The sequence below is a fragment of the Phyllostomus discolor genome, chromosome 7 (genome assembly GCF_004126475.2).
Source record: "Phyllostomus discolor isolate MPI-MPIP mPhyDis1 chromosome 7, mPhyDis1.pri.v3, whole genome shotgun sequence".
In the NCBI taxonomy this organism is placed as follows: Eukaryota; Metazoa; Chordata; class Mammalia; order Chiroptera; family Phyllostomidae; genus Phyllostomus; species Phyllostomus discolor.
Window position 1 is genome coordinate 69,488,810 of NC_040909.2, and position 23,682 is coordinate 69,512,491.

The 23,682-nt window shown below is 33.9% G+C and overlaps 1 protein-coding gene and 1 long non-coding RNA gene across 3 annotated transcripts in view; one reads left to right on the forward strand and one right to left on the reverse strand.

Moving 5' to 3' along the window:
- SNTG1 (syntrophin gamma 1) overlaps positions 1-23,682 on the forward strand; it is a 795,508-nt gene that overhangs the window by 745,598 nt on the left and 26,228 nt on the right. For both annotated transcript variants that reach the window (XM_028518478.2, XM_028518479.2), the window contains one exon: positions 10,481-10,591. In XM_028518478.2, the coding sequence (XP_028374279.1) occupies positions 10,481-10,591 (111 nt within the window). The remainder of the gene's footprint in view (positions 1-10,480; positions 10,592-23,682) is intronic.
- On the reverse strand, positions 9,090-23,405 carry LOC118501674. Its single transcript, XR_004904308.1, has 2 exons — positions 23,343-23,405; positions 9,090-9,178 (listed from the first exon to the last, which is right to left on the reverse strand). It is a non-coding gene; the product is annotated as an uncharacterized LOC118501674 (long non-coding RNA).

Below are 23,682 nucleotides of genomic sequence, written 5' to 3' on the forward strand. Positions count from 1 at the left end.
CTCATTTACTAATGGGCACTTAGGTTGTTTCCAGCACTTGGCTATTGTAAATTGTGCTGCTATGAACATTGGGGTGCATAGGTTCTTTTGAATTGATGTTTCAGGATTCATAGGGTATAGTCTGAGCAATGGAATTACTGGACCAAAAGGTGACACAGACACTGGCCTGCAGTGTCCATGGCATTATGGATGAGATGATATAAATTCACAGGGACTACTGAGTCCTGTGGAGGAAAAGGGATGGTGCAACTTCTCTCTCCCAGGGAGAGCAAGCCTCGGAGTGCTTCTGCCACCCTCTCAAGAGGAGAGAGCCCTGACTCTTGACTTGAGAAGCCTTTATTGGATTCAATTTGCATAGGAATACAGGGTGTATACGTAAAGCACATTAATCCTTGTCTGGCAGTAAGGATCAAACAATAGATAACATACAAAGAACTCTGAGGGCCTATTTTGAGTCAGGGTCAGATAGTTAAATGGCTATAAAACTTTGGGGGACAAACTCACTTCCTGCTTGGACCCTTATCATTTAATTGAGAGCATTCTAAACAAAGCATGTTTCACAGGATTTTACATATTCTTTATTAGGCCTGATTGCCCTAGGGACCCCACCCTTTCCAGCACAGGGTGGCACCCACCTCCAGCATTGTTTCAGGCTTAAGGCATTGTTTCAGGTTTAAGTCAGGCAGGGGAAGTAAGGCAGCCAAGAGATTTGGAGACTTTTTGAAGACAGAATGAGGACTCAGGCTATGTCAAAGCCAAGGGGCAAGGGTCTATCACCCCTTTTCTGTAGCCCCCAAGTCCTTCCCTGGGCCCCTCCCCCCGTGATTGTGCCTGTCTTAGGTCACCCTCCCTTGAGGAGTCTTACCTGTCATTGGCTAACTGATCAAGCATTGGGGGCCAGGCAGGGTGAAGTAAAAGGGGCAGGACCGGTGCCCATGCCAGGGCGATAAGCTTTGTCTCCTTAGTGACTTATGGTCCAAAGATCACTCTCTCAGCCTTAGCCATGGGAGGGTTACAGCTCCGGAAACCAGGTAGGGCAGTTCACAACAAAAAGACAGTTTCATTTTTGGTTTTATGAGGAATCATTTCACCTATAAGTTCAACTTAATCAACAAAATAAACAAGCAAGCAAAATATAACCAGAGACAATGAAATAAAGAACAAACTGACAGTAACCAAAGGGGAGGTGGGAGGGGATAATGGGGGAGGGGAAACGGTTGTCAAGGTACATGTATAAGGACACCTGGACAAAGCCGAAGGGGGATAAGGATCAAGGGTAAGAGGTGGGGATGGCTGGGGGTGAAGGGGAATGGTAGGGGGGAAATGGAGACAACTGTACTTGAACAACAATAAGAAAGGAAAGAAAGAAAGAAAGAGAGAGAGAGAGAGAGAGAGAGAAGAGAAGAAAGGAAGAAGAAGGAAGGAAAGGAAGAGAAGGAAGAAGAGAAGAAGAAGAAGAAGAAGAAAGAAAGAAAGAAAGAAAGAAAGAAAGAAAGAAAGAAAGAAAGAAAGAAAAGAAAAGCTCTATAATAAAGGCTCTAACGAGAGAAAAAGAAGGACCCAGAATTTTCACTTCTGGGTATTTATCAAAAGAAATCCAAAACACTAAGTTGAAAAGACAGATATTTCCATATGTTCATTGTAGAGTTATTTATAATAACCAACATATAAGAGCAACCTGAGTGTCCATGGATAGATGAATGCATAAAGAAGTAGTACATATATGTTGCATTCATAAAAAAGAATAGTATCTTGCCTTCTGCAACAACATGGATAGACCTAGAAGGTATTTTGCTGAATGTCATAAGTTAGACAGAGGAAAACAAATGCAATATGATTTCACTTATATGCGGAATATAGACAAAAAAATAAATAAGAACAGAAGCAGACTCACAGACACAGAGGATCTTCTGATGGTTGCTAGATGGGAGAGGAGTTGAGGTTCTGGGTAGAAAAGATGAAGGGATTAAGAAGTACAAACTGATAGTTACAAAATATTCACAGGGATATGAATTACAGAATAGGGAATTTTGTCAATAATATTGTAATAACTATGTATGATGTATAGGTACTAGATTTATTGGGTGATCACTTAGTGATATAGTATTAGATCGCTGGGTTGTACACTTAAGATTAAGATAATATTGTATGTCAAGTATAATTGAAAAAATTTTAAAAATATTTAAAGTCAGAAAAGATCTGCTAAATGGAGACAAATCAATATCAATAGCATCACTTTGATACATGCATAAGAAAACTTAGTTTCAAAATGACCAGATTTAATTTAAAAAGGGTCATTTAATCTAAATAAAAATTAGGCCTAAGTAATAATTTTATTATAGTTATTTACATAAATATAACAACTCTTTGGGAACTTTTTAAAAAGTAACTATTAATATTTCTAGTATCTTTATGTTTTTTTATTTGTTTTATGTGATTGGTGATACTGTGGTTCACATACTGGATCACATAGTAAACATCATAATACAATCTGTTTAATTATATACTCATCAACTTTTGAGATCTTAGAATTCATTAGTTAATCTTCCATTATAGTCATCTTTGTTTTTACTTACTGTTTTTGCAAAGTTTACATCAAATTATATAGTTTTTATTTAATCATACAATAAAAAACTCCATTGCAAGAATACTCAGTTTGCTCTCTATAAATCCTACAGAACTTCCACTTATCTCACTTCCTATGCATCTTTTTTGTATATACCATTTATAATTTCCTCTGTTTCCCACTGACCCTTCTCACAGATTTCCAGACAGCTTCATTCATTTCAGATGTCCACATGTGGGTTGCAGCAAGCAAGCTGGTACAACTAGTTCATGGACACAAAAATATTCAGTACTTCTCACTTCACCACAAGAGACCTGAAGAAGCAAGCTGTAGTTAACACCCCCTGTTTAAGTGCACTAAATTTTATCAGTAATGACCCCACATATTTCATTTGTGCTTATCAGGAAAGTCTGGTATGATATAAACTTTAGCCACCAAAAACAAAGCCAGACATGTGAAGATACCTATTACAAAGGTGCATCTTTTCTACTCACATTCTAACATGCTGAATATGTCCATCTGTGAACAAATGTTAGGGTTTTTTGTTGTTGTTTTTGTTTTTTGCTATCTTGGGTACCCATAACACTTATCTCTGTGAGGTCAGATTTGTGAGTTTATGGAGTGTCTGAGGTCCAAGAGTGGTGATTATTTGAGAATCTGGACTGCCAGCTTGGGCAACTTGTCATATTCTACTGTTTTATTGGAAAACACTCAACTAATTTCAACTAATAAAAAATAAGAGAAAACCCTGCAGTTTATAAAGCAATGTTCTAAGCATTTTCCTCTCCTTCATTTTATTTTTTAAACTATTAAATTTTATAATAAAATTTTTACTATACCCTGGCTGGCATAGCTCAGTGGATTGAGTGCAGGCTGCGAACCAAAGTGTCGCAGGTTTGATTCCCAGTCAGGGCACATGCCTGGGTTGCAGGCCATGACCCCCAGGAACCCCGCATTGATGTTTCTCTCTCTTTCTCCCTCCTTTCCCTCTCTAAAAATAAATAAATAAATAAATAAATAAATAAATAAATAAATCTTAAAAAATAAAATGTTTACTATAAAAGTTTTTTTATTTTATTTTTTATTGTTGTTCAGTTACAGTTGTCCCATCTTTTCCCCCATTGCTCTCCCCTGCCCTGTCCTCCCTCACTTCCACAGTCAATCACCCCCATTCCCTGTGCTTCATTTTCACAGTAACCCTTTAAAGTTGGATAGTCAAGTATTATTACTTCTAATTTCTAATAGAATGTAATCAGGCTTCAGTCAGTGAGTAATCTGTTTCAAAGTAATGTGGCTTATGAATAGGAATATAAAGTTTGAGTTACATTTAAATATGTATAACTTTAAGATTAGCATTTTATTTTTAAATGTCAGTGCATTATCAAAAAAGGTATTATCTTTCCAGGGATATATGTATTATAATATGCAAAAAGGTCTTAATTTACTGTTAATAGTGAAAAAAGCACCAAAACAGATGATCAGGAAGGGGGGTTTTCTGGCCTTTATAACCCTAATCTCACTCCATGTCGGCAACAGATGACTATACTACTATATATGAACTACACCAGAATTAAAAAAATTAAGACAGAAGATTTATACATTTTTTTCTAATCTTCAGTGTACATCATTAAAAGTTATTTTTTTACAACAGAAGTCTTCATATATTTTATAGAGAACTTATTGCTGAATCTTGGTTTACTTTCTACCCTGATTAAAAAGCTCTTAAGGCAAAGGATACCTGCTCCTGTTATTCTTCACTATCACCTTGTTCAAAGTCTGTAAAATAATCACAAACAATCCTACTCTCCATTCTCATCTAACCCAGCACTATCCTGTCTGCATCTACCTTAGAGTCAGCTACAAGGATCCTACAATTGTACTCACCTATAGCTGTATAAATAACATGTTAGGGAGACAGTGCTGTCCATTCATCTTTTTTGAGCATTATTTTTAACATAGTTGAAATAATGCTTATCAGAATCTTAAAAACAAAATTTTGTCACAAAAAAGGATAGACTAAGAGTTCTTGAATCAAGCCATATTTTAGACCTGTTTTACTTGAAATATAATGTGGTTCAAATAACAATTTCCTGTTTTATACTATTATGACTGCATATAAAATAGCACTTCAATTTATAATTATAATTTGAGAATTTGAAAACTTTAGTTTTTCAACAAAGCAAAGCTAGAAATAAAGATTTTTATTGTCTAAAACCACACAGCAGATTAATGGCAGGACTTGAGCTGCATATAATGATATATGGTAGAAGACATTTTCTGTACAACTTTTGAGAAGATCCTTTGTTTTAACATAGAGATCTCCCCTAATTTTATGTTCTAATATCCCTCCATACCATTATATTGTTTTCATACTCCTATGTAAATGCATGATTGTCATGAGTTTTAATATAAAATATTCTGAATTTCCATTTTAATATTTATTAATAATAAAGTATGTATTTAATACTTTCACTTTTATATGTTGCTTTTCTTATAGTTAATATTTAATAATTTATTTTTTAATTAAATAATAGTAACATTTGTATGGCTTAAAATATATATTAAATTACTATTCTAAAGTATTTCACACTGTTAATATTTTATGCAAATATTGGTTTTAACATAGTTTTGCTAACTTTAGATATTATAACTCTTAGTGATCTTTACTGACTTAATATTTTTAAAAAGCTAAGTCATTTTAATATTACATTATATTTTATTTCTAGGAAGGGTAACCATATTCTCTTATTAAAATAATCATTGTTTTTCTACTATTTTGAATGAGTTGTGTCTAAGATTGTTTGTCTTTTTATTTATTGTTTAGAATTTTCCTTACACTTTAACTTATGTGTTGCTATGTGGAACTCAGTCTTTTGCTTTTCTTTTCATTTTTTTCTTAACATGTATTAATTGTAAATAATGAGCATGTAATTATCACTACTCCTAAGCCTAGAATTCCCTGTTCTCAAAAGTTACTAAATACCTATTTATTTAAAACTTACAGTTGTTCTATAATATGGACTGTTTAAATTGTTTTACTTTTTACAACATAGAGATTTAATTCAGAGGATGTTTTGAGATAAATTATTTAACTGTTTATTTTCAGAAAGTTAATTACCCATCAAAATTTTATTCTTGAGATGCTGTATGAAATTATATTTAAAGAAATAATTTAAGGAAAAACTGTAATAATTGGGTATTGCTTCTTTAAAAATTATATGCTCATAGTAAAAACAAAAACACAGACTTTTTTGATATAGAGATTAGTATCTTCAGGATATTGACACTGTCTTCTTTATAAAAATATTTAGCAAAATGCTTAAAATATACTTGCCATTTTATAATTTTTGGTTAATGAATAAATAATAAGTGAATGACATTTTATATAAATTTATTATACCTCATTATTTTATATTATAGATAAAATTTTAATCCTTATTTTTAAGGGATTTGTGATTTTGTCATTTTATACTTTTTAAAGTATGAACATCTTATTTAACATTTATTTTTAATGGATTCTGAAGATACAATGTTTACAGAAAAATTTTCATTTTTAAATATATTTTATTGATTATGCTATTACAGTTATTCCATTTTCCCCTATTTATTCTCCTCTGCCTGCACACTCCCTCCCATCTACATTCTCCCCTCTTTAGTTCATGTCCATGAGTTGTACATATAAGTTCTTTGGCTTCTACATTTCCTATACTATTCTAAACTTCCCCCTGTCTACTTTCTACCTACCATTTATGCTATTTATTCCCTGTACCTTTAGCCCCTATCTCCCCTTCTGCCTCCCCCACTGATAATCCTCCATGTTATCTCCATTTCTTTCATTCTGTTCCTGTTCTGATTGTTTGTTTAGTTTGTTATTGTTTTTGTTTTTTTAAGGTTCAGTTATTGATAGTTGTGAGTTTGTTGTCATTTTACTGTTCATATTTTTTATCATCTTTTTCTTAGCTAAATCCTTTTAACATTTCATCTAGCCAGGGCTTGATAATGATGAACTCCTCTAACTTTACCTTGTCTGGTAAGCAGTTTATCTTCCCTTCCATTCTAAATGTTAACTTTGCTGGATAAAGTACTGTTGGATATAGGTCCTTGACTTTCATAACTTTGAATACAGCTTTCCAACCTCTGCTTGCCTGTTAGGTCAGTTTTGAGAAATCAGCTGATAGCCTTATGGAAACTCCTTTGTAGGTAACTGTCTTCTTTTCTCTTCTGTCCTTATCTTTAATATTGGCTAATGTAATTATGATGTACTTTGGTGTGTGCTTCCTTGGATCCAACTTCTTTGGGACTATCTGAGCATCCTGGACTTCCTGGAAGTCTATTTCCTTTGCCAGATTGGGGAAGTTCTCCTTCATTATTTTTTCAAATAAGAAGCCAGGTGGTGAGAGACAAATACCATGTGATCTCACCTTTAACTGGAACCTAATCAACAAAACAAACAAGCAAGCAAAATATAACCAGAGACATTGAAATTAAGAACAATCTGACAGTAACCAGAGGGGAGGTGGGAAGGGATAATGGGAGAAAGGGTTTTCAGGAACAACTATACAGGACAAATGGACAAAACCAAGGGGGTGTGAAAGCAGGGGAGAGAGTTGGGGATGACTGGGGTCAGGGGTGAGAAGGTAAATGCAGAGAATTGTAATTGAAGAGCAAAAAAAGTTTTCAACTTCTTGTTCTTTCTCTTCTCTTTCTGGCACCCTGATGATTCTGATGTTGGGGCATTTAAAGTGTCCGGGAGGTTCCTAAGCCTCTCCTCATTTTCTTGAATTCTTATTTCTTCATTCTATTCTGCTCAACTGTTTATTTCTTCCTTCTCATCCAAACCATTGATTTGAGATTCAGTTTCTGTCTTTTCACTTTTGGTCCCCTGTACATTTTCCTTTATTTCACTTTTTATAGCCTTCACTTTTTCTTTTATTTTGTGACCACACTCAAACAATTCTGTGAGCATCCTGATTACCAATGTTTCGAACTTGGCATCTGATAGGCTGGCTATCTTTTTGTTGCTTAGTTGTAATTTTTCTGGAGCTTTGATCTGTTCTTTCATTTGGGCCACTTTTTTTATTATTTTTGTCTCAGAGCACCTGTTATTTAGTAAGGAGCAGAGCCTTAGGTATTCACCAGGGTGGGGCAACCCATGTCACTGTGTTGTTACACTGTTTGTGGGGGCAGTCCGAGAGGGAACAATGCTGCTTGCTCAGCTCTCAGCTGGCTTTCAGTCACTTGCCCACAAGCAAATTGACCCTTCCAGGGCCAATTCCTGGGTGAGTGGTTTTGTGTATGTTCTAGGATGCTGTGGGTCTCTCCAGTGAATTCTCCTGTGAAGCTGTGAGTTTTTCCCCCTGTTGCAACCCCCACAGAGTTTTTTAGTCAGAGGTTTTGAGGCTTCATTTTCCCAGGCCAGAACACTGGGTTGAGTGGTCTGTCTTGCTCTAGAGTTGTTCCCCCAGGTTAATCTGCACTCAAATGTAGGACCACCCACTCCAGCAGCCACCACTTCACTAGCCCCAGTCCTCCAGCTGCCACCTTGCCTCAAGTTCTATTTGCCTGTCTGCCTGTCTCCACCCCTCCTTCCAGCCTAGATGAGTGTTTCTTCTTTAACTCCTTGGTTGTCAGACTTCCATACAGTTTCATTTTTCTGTCAGTTCTGATTGTTTTTTTTGTTTTTAAATTTGTTGTTGTCCTTCTTTTGGTTCTGTGAGGAGGCAAAGTGTATCTACCTATGCTTCCATCTTGGCTGGAAGTCAATATTTGGTTTCTTATATAGATTTCATATTATCAAACTTATTGTTATAATATGTGAAAATATTTCATTAAATACTCTTACGAACTGAGATATTATAGTCTGATTGGACTAGTTCTATAACATGTCTATTCTAGTTCAATCTCATGATGCCATCATCTAAATTTTTGTCATGATGTTTTACTCAGATTGACTTTCATCTTGATAAAGCTACAGGTTATTAGTTTGAGCTTCAAAAGAAAGTTCTACAAAATTATAGAGTTCTCAATACAAAATGACATTATCATTTCTATTGATGCAAAGTAAGCATTTGCATAAAAATATTTTTAATCCCTTTACTTTTAGTCTGTGTGTATCTTTCAATCTGAGATGGGTCTCTTGGAGGCCATATATGTGTGGATCTTGTTTCCTACCCATTCAGCTACCCTATGTCTTTTGGTTGGAGTATTTAAGTCACTTACGTTTAAGATGATTATTGATAGATACATATGTAGTGCCATTTTATTGTTATATCTTTTTCTCTGTTTTTTAAAGAAGATTTTATTTATTGATTTTTAGAGAGAGAAGAAGGGAGGAAGAAAGAGGGGGAGAGAAACATCAATGGATTGTTTCTCTCCCCCTCATGTATGGTTGGCTCTCATGCATCCCCTAATGGGGACCTGGACCACAACCCAGGCATATGCCCTGACTGGGGATAAAACCAATGACCCTTTGGTTTGCAAGCCAGCAGTCAATCCACTGAGACACACAAGCTAGGGCTTTTCTTTTTCTTTTTAAGCAAGCCCTCTACCTTTTTTTGCAGTACTGGTTTTGTGTTAACTAACTCCTTTAGCTGTTTCTTGTCTGGAAAGCTCCTATTTCTCCTTTGATTTTAAATGATAGCCTTGCTGGGTGAAGTAGCCTTAGTTGTAGGTCCTTGCTTTTCATCACCTTGAATATTTCATGCCACTCCCCTCTGGCCTGAAATGTTTCTGTTGTGGATTGTGTATTCAGAGAATGATTGTTTATAATGTTTAAGAAATCACCAAGAATGAAATTGAACAAAAGTAATGCTGATTTTTAAAGGGCATCAGGGAATAAACCTCTGAATCTGTAGACATAGAAGTTTACTATAGACCTTTAGTGAAATTCAAAAATAGATTTTCAGATATTAAAGTCTAATAATCTTCTTTTTGTTCTAGTAAGAAATAGTGGTATTTCTTGATTTCAGCAAATCTTATGACAAGGACTCTCATGAGATCTTTATAAATAGAGTAACATTGAAATTCACATGTTAGAAGATTATTATCCTTTCAGTTTATTTCTAGTGAACAGCTTCACCCAAAGCCTGTTGATTAATGAACTGACATCAGGGTAGAGAAAAGTCTATCAGGGTGGAGGGCATTGTCCTTGACCTTGTCCTATTTGATTATTTTATTAGTATCTCAGATAAAGACATAGTGATAATGTGCTTGATCTATCTGTGTGTGCATATTGTAACTGGGAGGCATAATTAATACTTAGAGTGATGGAACATGGGGACAAAGAGGAATCTGAAGAAATTATGAGGTGAACCTACAAAGTGAATTCCTGTGGGGATAAGTAAAATAGTCTGCTTGGTTTAAAAAAAAAATGGAGCACAACCTAATACAGCAAATCAGAGTAGAGGAAAATTAACTTTAAAAAAATCTGGTAGTGATGGAGAGAGGCTTGACTTGGGGTGGTGAACATACAATATAGAGTGCAGATTATGTGTTGTAGAATTGTGTACCTGAAACCTGTATAATTTTCTTTACCAGTGTCATCCCAATAAATTCAATAAAAGGGAAAAAAAGAATAAAGAGAAACAAATAGTGTTTTTGCTTATTCACTGGCATAAACAAATGCTTTATGCGATCTTGTTTTTATTTCATGATAAGGTAAAACAATACACTCAAATTGATTTATTTGTTTGTATATTTTGAAATAATTATTTCATGGATACAAAAGTTATTTCTAGAAATACAAGTATATATTGAACATTAAATTGTAGCTTTGGATAAATATATTTTAATTTACTTTTTAATACTGGAACATAGTAATAATATAATTAACTTTTCCAATTAAGAGAGAACTATATCTTGATTTGAATGAATATATGAGTTGTATTGACTTACATGTTTCTTTTTTTCCTTTAGGCTGTCCTTTGGAGGTATAAATTTTCTCAGCTTAAAGGTTCTTCAGATGATGGCAAGAGCAAAATCAAATTTTTGTTTCAGAATCCAGATACTAAACAGATTGAAGCAAAGGTAAAACCAAGTTCATCACATAAACCACCTCTAACTACATTAATACTGTTATGAATCAAAGTGTGGGGTAATTTAGGACCAAAAGAGCAAAAACATACATTTTCTCTTTACTTTGGACTGTATCTCATGGCCAAAAGAAAAGAAAAATCACTTAAAGATTTTAATGGTTAATTTTCACTTAAAGGTATAACTTAAAAGGAGTTACATACAACAGTTTCATTTCTTGTTTTTAATTCCTTATGAATTTTATTTGCATCACACTAAAACAATCTGGGAATTGAAAAAGTCACTTTCTTGGTTATTTCCACACTAAATTATAATTTAAAATCCTTTAAAAATTTCTGACTATATTTTGGATATGACTATAAACCCTTAAAGAAAAATATTTATATATCATCATATTTTTCTCGGGTTATTATGTGTTAAACAAAATAAATAAATGAATTATTTTGGCTTTGCTTCATGCAAATTTTCAGAATTTTTAACTATTTAGCTATGTGTTTATAACTCATTAAAAAGGTTCACTACTTTTTTAAACATTCAAAATTTGAATTATTTCCGTTACCTTACTATAGAATTTACAACAATAATTGTCTTAGAATAAACTATAAATTTATATTCCAGTGTGGAAGAATAAGTAAATAATAAACAGTGAAATAATAAATAAAAGTGAAAATCTTAATTCTATGTTATTAAAAACCCAAACATAATTTTAAACTATGGATTAAAAATAGCATTATTCCTTTACCTTCCTGTATCTATTAAATTCAGGGAGTAATAGTCATAGCCTGCATTCAAACTCTTTCAAGGAATGACCCTATCTATTTTCATGCACTTATTCTTCTTTTACCAAGATGTTTTCCTTTTTTTTTTTTTTTTGGCCATATATAAATATATAAGCTGGTGCTTTTTTCTAAGCTTTTAATTCCTTAGTTTTTTATCTGCATCTCTATGAGAATGCTCCATTTATGTCTTATATTTCTCTTTGGACTTTTCTTACCATCTGTCCCTAGCCTGTAGGTTGTTTGTTTAAAGAGGGAATTGTGGCTTATCACTTCCATTTGCTGCTCACTTTTCTACTGCATTTCTCTAAAAATTGTTGTTACCCATGGCATGGCCTTGTATTTGTCTCCCATCAGTTTAAACAAATGTCTTGGCTATTCCATCCACTTCCTTTGTTTTATTTGCCTCATAATTTTCAAATCCACACTCCATCACTGCCTCTTTGCTAAATACAGACCCATCTGTGAAGTTGCTTTTGCTTCATCACTTGCTGCAGTTGCTTCTTGTTTCTCCTGTGGCTACCATTTATTGATCATTTACTTCATTCCAGCTACTAGCACTTCTCATTAATTTTATTCTTAATGTTATTATAAAAAAATGTATTACTATAGTCCCAAATGTTTATCTTTAGCTTTTGGTAGGTTTCTCAATCTTTCAAGACACAGGACATATCCTAACATTGGTGAATGATATTAATATTCTCTGTTCTTATATTATTCTGGTTAATGTGGAACCTCAACCACTAGTTGCTGACAGCTGTATAGCATTTGATGTTTATCATTATGTTACTTCTCTTCAAATCCTTTTAAATGTGGTAGCAAATCCGTAGCTGACAACAAAAACTTAGAGGATGAATGCAATGAAATGACTACAAACTATGGTCTTTAAATTTCAGTCTAATGAAGCATGCATTATATATGGAACTGATTATACTTACTTAACATTACTAGTCACTAGTCACCTGTCAGATGTTAAATATTACTTATTATAGTGTTTTCAAACAATATTTCATAAGTGTATTTATTAAGTTTTAAAATTACAGGCAGCAATTTTTGAGTAGTACAAAGAGCAGATTCAAAAGTATTTAGTGAGTTACTAAGGTTCTTTAAAGTTATCATCTCCTTCTTTATAAAAGGAATAATAATACTTCGGTGAGTAACATACCAGATTATATGTAGAGACTCTTTAACAGCAACATGGTACTAAACACATAGAATGGTGATTAGTTCTATAGAATTGTTAGCCATACTGGTATGTATTATCTTTGCTGACACAGAAATTGTTTAAGAATTAATGCTAGTAAATGCTAATTAGTTTATAACTATTATAAATGCAACTTATGAACAATAATCAAAGGTATCACAGAAGGAAGGCAAAGACATTGCCAGCGTGTATCACATTACTGAACTTATAGAACCCTTGTACCAGAAGGATGACCTATGGTTGAAGTTGATGTCATCTGAGAATTCAACATTTTCTTTGTTAAAACATTTTTTTAAATGAATGGATAGGCCATATGATACAGTGGAAAAAATTACAATCAGGTAACCATCAGTTAAAATTTCTTCTTTATCATTTCCTAGATATATTACTTTGGCATTTATCACTAAATTACAACTGCTACCTTGCAGGATGTATGGAAATAAATATTCCCAGTTTGTGGCACATAGTAGACAATAAATCACTGATGAAATGTTTTATTTTATTTTTTTGAGATTTTATACACAGTATTTTTCTAAGATGGCATAATGTTTTCCTTCCCATGTATCTTCTAGACTCTGACTCTCCTTTTTGAATGTACGTGATCTTATACTGTCTTACAAAGAACAGATAATGGCAGCAGTGATGCTGTACAATTTCTTAGGCTAGATCATAAAAGACAATGAAGTGTCTGCCTCCAGTGCTGGAACACTTGATCTTAGAGCCTTAAAGGACCATGCTTACAGGATGCCAGGCCCAAACCCAACATAATCACAAAGGAAGTAATAATCACAAAGGAAGTAATAAAATAGCAGCTATTATTATTAGAAGACAGGTCAATAAAGATTATCTTTTCCTTGTATTTATTTTTTTATTGTTGTTCAAGTACAGTTGTCTCCATTTCCCCACCACCACTGCCCCCCACCTCAGCCATTCCCACCTTCCACCCTCTATCCTAGCCTCCTTTGGTTTTGTTGATGTGTCTTACAGATGTTCCTGAAATTCCTTCCCCATTTTCCCCCCATTATTCCCTCCAACCTCCCCTCTGGTTACTGTCAGTTCATTTTTTATTTCAATGTCTCTGGTTATATTTTGTTTGCTTGTTTTATTTTGTTGATTAGGTTCTACTTATAGATGAGATCATATGGTATTTGTGATTTTGAACATGTATATTTGTTGCCCTTCTCACACTTAAGAAATTAAAGTGTATAATCATAACCTAAATTTGTGTCATTTATCCAATGCCTTGGACATGTTTTGTGTTTTAATTTCTTTTAATTTTTAAAATTTCAGTATGGGGAGTTTGCCCTGAGTCCCTGTCTCCAAGATAGGAACAGGAATTTCTCCTATATTTTATATAACTCTTCTAAATTTTAAATGTCATAACATTGGTACCTATACTTCATGATAATTGTTCATTACCATGCATTCTTCACTAGATAAAGAACTTTTAAATGCAAAAAATATGCCTATGACATAGTACGTTTAAAGCCTATGTGATGATTGCTTGGCAGCAGATAAGTAATAACTATCTCTGCTATAGTTAATATTTTCTGGTATCATTCATTAGTCACTCCTCTTAATCTTTTTTAAAAATTAACTAAGTAGTCATAACCTTAATGGATTATAAAAATCCTCATTATGAGTGCATATTGAAGATCCAAATAAATATTTGTCATTTATTGCATGTAACTCCATGCTGGATTGTTTATCTCATTAACTACTGTTTCCTTTTGCTTATTTTTTTAAATTTTGGTTTACACTTTTCATTAACATAAATAAAGTACTCTAGAAATATTTGTTTTAAGGCATGTTAGAAAAAAGAGTTCTGGAAGGTAAATACAGTTACCTGTGCCAATGATGTACCTATCATTACAGAAACAATGTAAAGCTATATGGATATAAAGGTATTTGTGAACTTGCTTATAAGGATAAAGTAATAATTTGTTAATGCATACTAGATAGTACTTTACAGTTGAGGATTATAAGCACTTTCCTCATATTTCATTATAAATTTTTAAGCATACAGTGTATTTTAAATAATTTCTAGTAAATATCCATATACACTGTCTAAATTTGATGATTCATATTTCATTATATTTCTTTATCACATATCTATTAATACATTCCATTATATATCTATTAATGCATCTTTTGTTGATACATTTTGAAGTATACTGCAGACATACATATGATATTAAGCAATTTCAAAGTGCTGTATTTGTGAAATGATGTCTCTGTTGCTTTGATCTTTTCTAAATTCCTCACCAATTTTTTTTATCGGACAATGTCTTGAATTTACAGTTGTTTAAAATAGTTGACAATTGTCTACTTTAATTATATAATTTAAAAACAGTCTAAATTAGTTATAACTTTAGTGGAAAATAATCTTAATAAAATAACAAAAACACCCAGCAAGTTAGAGCATTCTATTTTAGCTTGTAGGTCATAAAAAATATTGCATTTTAAAGAAGGAAATTTGTGGAATTCTGGTCAAGATAGAGATATAGGTAAACACAACCTGCCTCTTCTCACAACCACATCAATATTACAACTAAACTATAGAACAACCATCACTTAGAACTATCAGAAATTGAGTTGAATAGGAGTCTGACAACTGTAGAATTAAAGAAACCACATTTATGCAGAATGGTAGGAGGGACAGGGAAGCAGAGACACAGAATAGGCTGGTCCCATGCACACATGTTATGGATAAAAATTTGTGAGAGATACCGGGGGGAAGAGAAGTCTCACCCCCACACCAGGCCCTCCAACCCAGGGTTCCAGTTCTAGGAAGGTAAGTCCCCATAACTTCTGGCTGCAAAACCCCACAGGATTGAGTCATTGAAGAAACTTCTAGAACCCCAAGCACTTCCTCTTATAGAACCCACATATGAACTTAGACTCATTCCCTCTGAGCTGCTGTACCAAGGTAGCAGCTTCAAAGGCACCAGTGGCATATGGCTAAGAATTGAAGTACCTGGAATCAGTGCAAGAGCTTGGGGACAGCTTTCTCCCAAACAGAAAGGTGGATGAACAGAAGCCATTATTTCTTTTCTGAACTCTCCCTCAACAGAGCCATAGAGCCAGCAAGCAAGTGCCACATCCGAGACTCTATCAACCTTGCTAACACTGTTTGTCCCTTCCTGAAGATCCCCAGAGGCCCCGCTCCACCCAACTTTTGGGCTCACCCAAGCTGTTTCCAATGGCTTTTCCATATGGATAACTGGACTTGTCTCATGCTTCACAACTTCTTAAATTCTGTAAAATAAGGAATAGCCTGCCTCAACAAGGTCCCAGCATCTATACCTCTTGCTAAGTGGTAGCAGCCTTGATACTAGCAGCATCCAGGCTAGGTTCATAACTTGGCTTTGCTTGGGACACTCCAAGCCCAGCACAGGTAGCATCCTTATGCAGATTGCTCTGTAGAACATGCAGGGTAGCCCTGGGCAGAACACAGGTGGGGGCTGACCTTAGCCTTCACCACCTTGGAAACCCCAGAGTCAGAACACCCTGTGGATAACTACTGACCATGTTGAGGCACCACTAACCACCCTGCCCCTGCACAACTGATCCTCTGTGGAGGACAGAATTTGGTGGTCAGTGGTCATAGCCTCTCCTTGCAGCTGACTGGCCTGGGTAAATCTCTCCCATTGACCTGCCAACAGCAACCTAGGCTCAACTACAGAGGAGGGTTTACTCAGTTCCTGTGAAGTGTGCACCTTGAGTAGCCAGCTTAGGTCAAAGTGGAGGCTATGCCACTGGACCCTCTAAAATACCTACTACATTAGGCCAAGTTACCAAAGACAGGGAATCATAGCAGTTCTACTAATACATAGAAACAAGTACAGGGAGGATACCAAAATAAGAAGACAAAGAAACATGACCCAAATGAAAGAACAGATCAAAACTCCAGCAAAAGAACTAAACAATATGTAGATAAGCAATCTATTAGATACAGAGTTCAAAACACTAGTTACAAGGATGCTCAAGGAACTTAGTGAGGACCTCAACAACATAAAAAAGATCCAGTCAGAACAAAGGATGCACTAATTGAAATACAAAACAATTTACAGGGAAACAACTACTCCATTAAAAGTTGAGTGGAAGAAACTGAAAATCAAATCAGTGATTTGAAACATAAGGAAGCAAAAACTACCAATCAGAACAAGAAGAAGGAATCCAAGAAAACAAAACAAAAATCAAGGATAGTGTTAGCATCCTCTGGGGCTACATCAAGCATTCAAAAATTTGCATCATAGGGATACCAGGAAGAGAAGAAAAGAGCAAGAAACTGGAGATCTATTTGAAAAAAATAATGAAATAAAACTTCCTTAATTTGGTGAAGGAAATAGACAAGTAAGTCCAGGAAACATGGAGAGTCCGAACCAAGTTGGATGCAATGAGGCCCACTTCAAGACACATCATAATTAAAATCCCAAAAGTTAAAGAGTGAATCTTAAAAACAGCAAGAGAAAAACAGTTAGTTACCTACGCTAGTGTTCCCTTAAGACTGTCAGCTGATTTCTCAAAAGAGATTTTCCAGGCTAGAAGGGATTAGCAAGAAACATTCCATGTCATGAAAAGTGGGGACCTACAGCTATGATTGCTCTACCCAGCAAAACTATCATTTAGAATCAAAGGGCAGATAAAGAGCTTTCCAGATAAGAGAAAAAACTAAAGGAGATTCATCATCACCAAACCATTAGTATAGGGAATGTTATAGGGACTTATTTAACAAAAAGATCAAATCTATGAAAAATACTGTAAAAAATAAATACCTATCAGCAACTGAATCTAAAAAACAAACTAAGCAAACAAGAAGAACAGAGGTAGAGTCATAGATACAGAGAGCATTTTGATGATTGTCAGATGGTAGGGGTGTATGGGGGAATGGATGAAGATATCAGGGGGTGAAGAAGTACAAATTATTAGTTACAGAATGGCCATGGGGATGTCAGTTATAGTGTAGGAAATGGCATAGCCAAAGAGTTTATGTACAGGACCAATGGACATAAACATAGGTGTGCTGATTACCTGAGGGAGTAGGGGTGCTGGCTGAAGAGGGGCAAAGGGGAAAATTGGGACAACTGTAATAGCATAATCAATAATATATATTACTGACGCCATTATTAGAGACCTAAGGCATGAAATCATTTGATGTGACTGACAGTTTATAAACAAATATTTTATAAAAACTATTTATTATCACATTTCTGATATCATTTTAAGTATTCCATTAAAAGAGGAGAGATACTAAGTATATTTTATTAAAATCAATGGCATACATATTTAATGAAAAATTGAGCAAACTTAAAAAGATTGGCTTTCTTATGACTTAGATTAAGTTGAAAGAGATCTAAGTGATGATTTTTACTTATAATATTTTGAGAAATGTTTTGAAAGCTACATGTTAAGAGGTCTCTCTATTTTTACAAGTATTTTATAAAACTTTTATGATCTTGGAGAATAATAAGTGGATACATTTTTAGAATCATTAGTCTATGAAAATATTTTTTAGGTTAAATATAAAGGACATCGATGAGTAAAGACATAAAGAAAACAGCCTTGATTGGTGTAGTTCAGTGGATTCAGTGTGGGCTGCGAAACAAAGGGTTGCTGGTTCAATTCTCAGTCAGGGCACATCCCTGGGTTGTGGGCCAGGTGTCCAGTGTGGGGCACACGAGAGGCAATCACACATTGATATTTCTCTCCCTCTCTTTCTTCTTCCCTTCCCTTCTCTCTAAAAATAAATCTATATAATCTTAAAAAAAGAAAATAAATATTTCACTTGTCTTCACTTTAAGTAAATAAACAAATAAATATCAGTTACTAATATTAAAATACAGTTTATCTTCCTGTATCATGTGTTGTTTATGTAATTTTTATAACAAAATGCTGCCCTTTAGTAGTAAGAATATGAGCTTAGTAGTTAAACTGCAGCTCTGGCTACAACATATAAATATGCCATCTTTTACTTGGGATAAATTATGAAATTCAGCCTCAGCATCTTCCTAGGTAAAAGCAAGATTATTAAATTCTATGGTTGTTGTAAGGATAAGAGTACATGTGTTCTCAAAAGTTTGAGAATCCAATCCAAAATGCATCTCTTACTTGTTCAAATACATCCTTAAATTAATAGTAAGTTATAGATGGAGAAAAAGTAGAAAGGGGATTTGCGTCATCAGCATAAAAGTAACATTAATTATCAGAACCCATGACCCTAAATAGATACAAGAGAAGACCTTGAAAGCGATGCTAATGAATAACTTTCACTCAGGAAATTCTCCATGTATAGTCTGAAGTAGTGGGAATGAGAGTGGAGGCTAGTTCAATTGTTAGAATAATTATTTTATAATCATCTTGAGTTTGTTGCTTAATCAATCACTCTTTTCCTATGATCTTTTTGCTCTGATGGAGATAAGAAAGTATTTACTCTCATGCTTAAACTAAGAGTGTGGATCAAGCTCTCTCTCAGTGCCCCTAGGATCTTTTGAAATGATTGATGGTAGCCCACATACCATAAGAAAAACTTCCAGCTTTATTCTCAAGTTACAATATTTCTCATCCTAAATAATTATCAAAAACAACCTTCCTTATGCAATTAAAAAAATAGCTCTTATGAAATAGAATAATTAGCCCTGGCTGGTATGGCTCAGTGGATTTAGTGCTGTCCTGTGAACCAAAAGTTCACTGATTCAATTCCCAGTCAGGGCACACGCCTGGGTTGTGGGCCAGGTCTCCAGTTGAGGGAATATGAGAGGCAACCACACATTGACGTTTCTCTCCCTTTCTCTCTCCCTCCATTTCCCTCTATGTAAAAATGAATAATAAAATGATACTTTGTTACCTTTTAGAAAATCTTTTAAAAAGTAACAAAGTATCATTCAAAAAGAATAATCAGTAATTTTATGAAATATGAATATGACAATTGAAAAAGCTGTAATAGAATAAAAACAGCTAAAGCAAAAACTATAGTTGATGGAGTCTTTCAAGATGCAGCAGAATCAAATACAGAAAATATAAGATGAATGACAGCTCCATGACTCTATTGCTGAATAACTAGCATTCAAAATGAGTAAAAAGAAGAAAAACAGAGAAAAATAATTAGCGAGAAACTCCCCCAAATGAATATGTACCTAAGTTTTCACATTGAAATGGGAAATTGAGTTCTGACTATTAAAAAAAAAAAAAAACTATACTAAATTCTCAAATCCAAGTACTAAAAAGTAAATATTCCAGAGGTGGCTGATTTATGGATTAGTGTCTTAAGTTTGAGGACCTCAATGAATTCCTTTCCCTCTAAAAAATTGAAAATACAGAAAAATAAACTAAAATCAAGGTTTCATTTTCAAACATTCTAGAAATGAAGTAAATCATAAAATTAAAAAAATAACAAGTCACAGAACAAATTAAAAATTGTCTCTTCAAGGGAGATTACTGGCCCTCATTGAGTAAAATAATGGGCTACATCATAAAATTTTTACTTGAATATATTCAAACCCCCTCCTTTTATTGCCTGATGTGAACTGGGACCAAGGATAGCTGTGCTGGACCAGTCTGGAAATGCATTCTTAACAAAGTCATGACAAAAGAATTTCCAGGGACTTATACATAGGAAGATGTGAGGTATAGTGGCAAGATTTATTGCAGGGCAAGGCAGAGCATGGATGCCAATGAAGAAGCTCTCCCACTGCTTATATGGGAAGGTGTGCTTCCACATGCAATTATCCTTGACATCCGACAACAGTCCTATAGGCAAGTCATTTACTTAATGAAACTGTCCAGGTTCCACTGACAAAAATGTATTGTCTAAAATGCCCATTTAGTTTTTAAAATGGAAATCCACCCTTTACTTAGTTTTAAGTATATATGAATGTAATGATTGGACATAGTAGTAGCAGTGGCTTGGACAAATGGAAATGATAGACAACAATATAAATGTGAAACAATATTTTGATAAGAAAAAGAAATTAATAAATTAGGAAAATACCTAACTAAAGAAGTATAAAACTTATATATTTCTATACTGTATACAAGTGTACAGTATACTTGTATACTGAAAATAAAATAACATTGTTATAAGAAATGAAGATTTCATGCAAGGAATGAAATATTATATTTTAAGGCAATATTATAAATGAGACAATTTCCCCAAATTGAACAGAATTCAATAAAAACCTCTTCAAAATGCAAACTTCCTTTATTGTGGATATTGAGAAGCTAATTCTAAGATTTTGCAAAAATACAAGAAATCCAAAATAACCAAAATAGTTGAGAAAGAACAGAGTTTCAGACTGACAGTTTTCGCTTTTCAGAACTAACGACAAATCTATGGTAATCAAGACAGAGCATTGATTACTCTGGTCTATGGGTAAACATAGATCAGTAAAATAGAATTGACAGACCAAAACACACTCTAACATTTATAGTCAATTAATTTTGGACAGACTAAGAAAAAATAGTGTTTTCAATAAATGTTGCTACAAAAACTGTGGTACCCTCATGCAAAAGAATGATTTTGAAACCTTTCATTAAACCATACAAAAATTAACTTATAATAGATCTTAGACCTAACTGTAAAAGCTAAAACTAAAAATTGACAAGAAATATATATTATACCTTTACTATTTTAGAATAAGCAGTGGTTTTATATATAGTATACCAATACACAGTGTGTATACAGTATTGTGTGTCTCTGAATATGATATATATATATAGTTTTTACTTCTTCAAAATTAATTTTTGTATATCAAAATACATTCTGAAGTAAAAAATGGAAGAAATTATATTTTGATTCAGTCACTACTACTCAGGCTTAAGGTTTGTGTTTTCTTTTTTTTGTTTCCTATATTTTAATTACTGTTAATTAATTAAATTACTGTTGTTCAATTACAGAATAATAACTGGGAAATATTTACATTTTTTCCTTTAAAGAAAGATGTTTATGGAAACTTTTTTGAAATGCTCATTAATATATTGATTTTAATATGAATCAAACTTTTGATTTGTACAAAATCATAGCCATAGATTTTTGTATTCAAAAGTTCTAGCTTTCTGAATGCTTTTGCTTTTGCACAATAATGAGTAATAGGATGTGTAGGAACAGTACTGCTAGGGATTTTAAACAGAAGGTAATAAAGTTCTATATTTTCTCAGGCATATTTATTTGACTCATTAATTTAACTTTATTTGAGTCATTATTTAACTACAATTAAAAGCATCTTATAGTTGTTGCTAAAACTCTTTTATTGTAGAATACAAATTCACAGGAAGTTATAAGGATAACACAGAGATATTCCATATAACCTTCTTCCAGTTTCCCCCAATGGTTATATCTTACATAACCAGTATAATGTAAAGAACAGGAATTTGACATTGATGCAATAGGTATATAGTTCTACATCAATTATAGCCTATGTAAGTTTGTGTAAACATCTCCACAATCAAAATAATGATCTCCCTCATGTTGTCCCTGTATAGTCACCCACATACCTCCTACCCTTGCCATTCCTCACCCCTAGCTACCACTGATCTGGTTTTTCATTTACATAATTTTGTAATTTTGATATTATAAAAAGTAAAGCACACGGTATGTGAAATTTGGAGTTTGATGTTTTCACTTGGCATAATGACCTTGTATTTGTTTAGACATTTTTAATTTATTTTTTATGCACTGTGTAGTTATCATATAAACACTATATGCATGTTTTATAAGTTTACATTTAGGTAAATCATTTATATTTTTTAGGGAATTTCAGTTGCAATTTGTAAAATTTTGTTTTCTAAATAGCAATGTTATTATATAAAATTATAATGTTTACATTTATATTGTACTCTGAAATCTGTATAAATATATGTATTAGTCCTAAGAATTTTTAAAAGATATGTAGAATGTTTTATTGTTGTTCAAGTAAAGTTATCTCCATTTTCTCCCCACCCCAGTCATCACCACCTCCCACTCCTGATCCCACCCCCTTTGGTTTTGTCCATGTGTCCTTTATAGTAGTTTCTGAAAACCCTTCCCTACCTTCCCCCTATTATGCCCTCCCACCTCCACTCTGGTTACTGTCAGATTGTTCTTAATTTCAATGTTTCTGGTTCTATTTTGCTAGCTTGTTTGTTTTGGTGATTGGGTGCCACTTATAGTTGAGATCATATGATATTTGTCCTTTCACCGCCTAGCTGATTTCACTTAGCATAATGTTCTCCAGTTCTATCCATGCTGTTACAAAGGGTGGGAACTCCTTCTTTGTTTCTGCTGCATAGTGTTCCATCAGATAAACGTACCATAGTTTTGTTTTGCTTTTAAATATATTTTATTGATTATGCTATTACAGTTGTCCCATTTCCCCTTCATCCTGCACTCCTTCTCCCACCCACATTGCCCCCCTTTAGTTCATGTCCATGTATTATAATTATAGGTTCTTTAGCTTATACATTTCCTATACTATTTTTACCTTCCCCCTGTCTACTTTTTACCTACCGTCTATGCTACTTATTCTCTGTACATTTTCCCCCTCTCTCCTCCTTCCATTCCCCTGTTGCTAACCCTCCATGTAATCTCCATTTCTGTAGTTCTGTTCCTGTTCTAGTTGTTCACTTAGTTTGTTTTTGTTTTAGGTGTGGTTGTTAATAATTGTGAATTTGCTGTCATTTTACTGTACATGCTTCTTCTTTTTCTTAGATAAGTCCCCTTAACATTTCATACATCAACAAGGGCTTGATGATGATGAACTCCTTTAACTTGACCTTATCTGAGAAGCACTTCATCTGCCCTTCCATTCTAAATGAAAGCTTGGCTGGATAGAGCAATCTTGGATGTAGGTCCTTGCCTTTCATGACTTTGAATACTTCTTTCCAGACCCTTCTTGCCTGCCAGGCTTCTTTTGAGAAATCAGCTGATAGTCTGATGGGAACTCCTTTGTAGGTAACTGTCTCCTTTTCTCTTGCTGCTTTTAGAGTTCACTCCTTATCTATAATCTTGGGTAATGTAATTATGATGTGCGTTGGTGTGTTCCTCCTTGGGTCCAACTTGTTTGGGACTCTCTGAGCTTCCTGGGCTTCCTGGAAGTCTATTTCCTTTGCCAGAATGGGGAAGTTCTCCT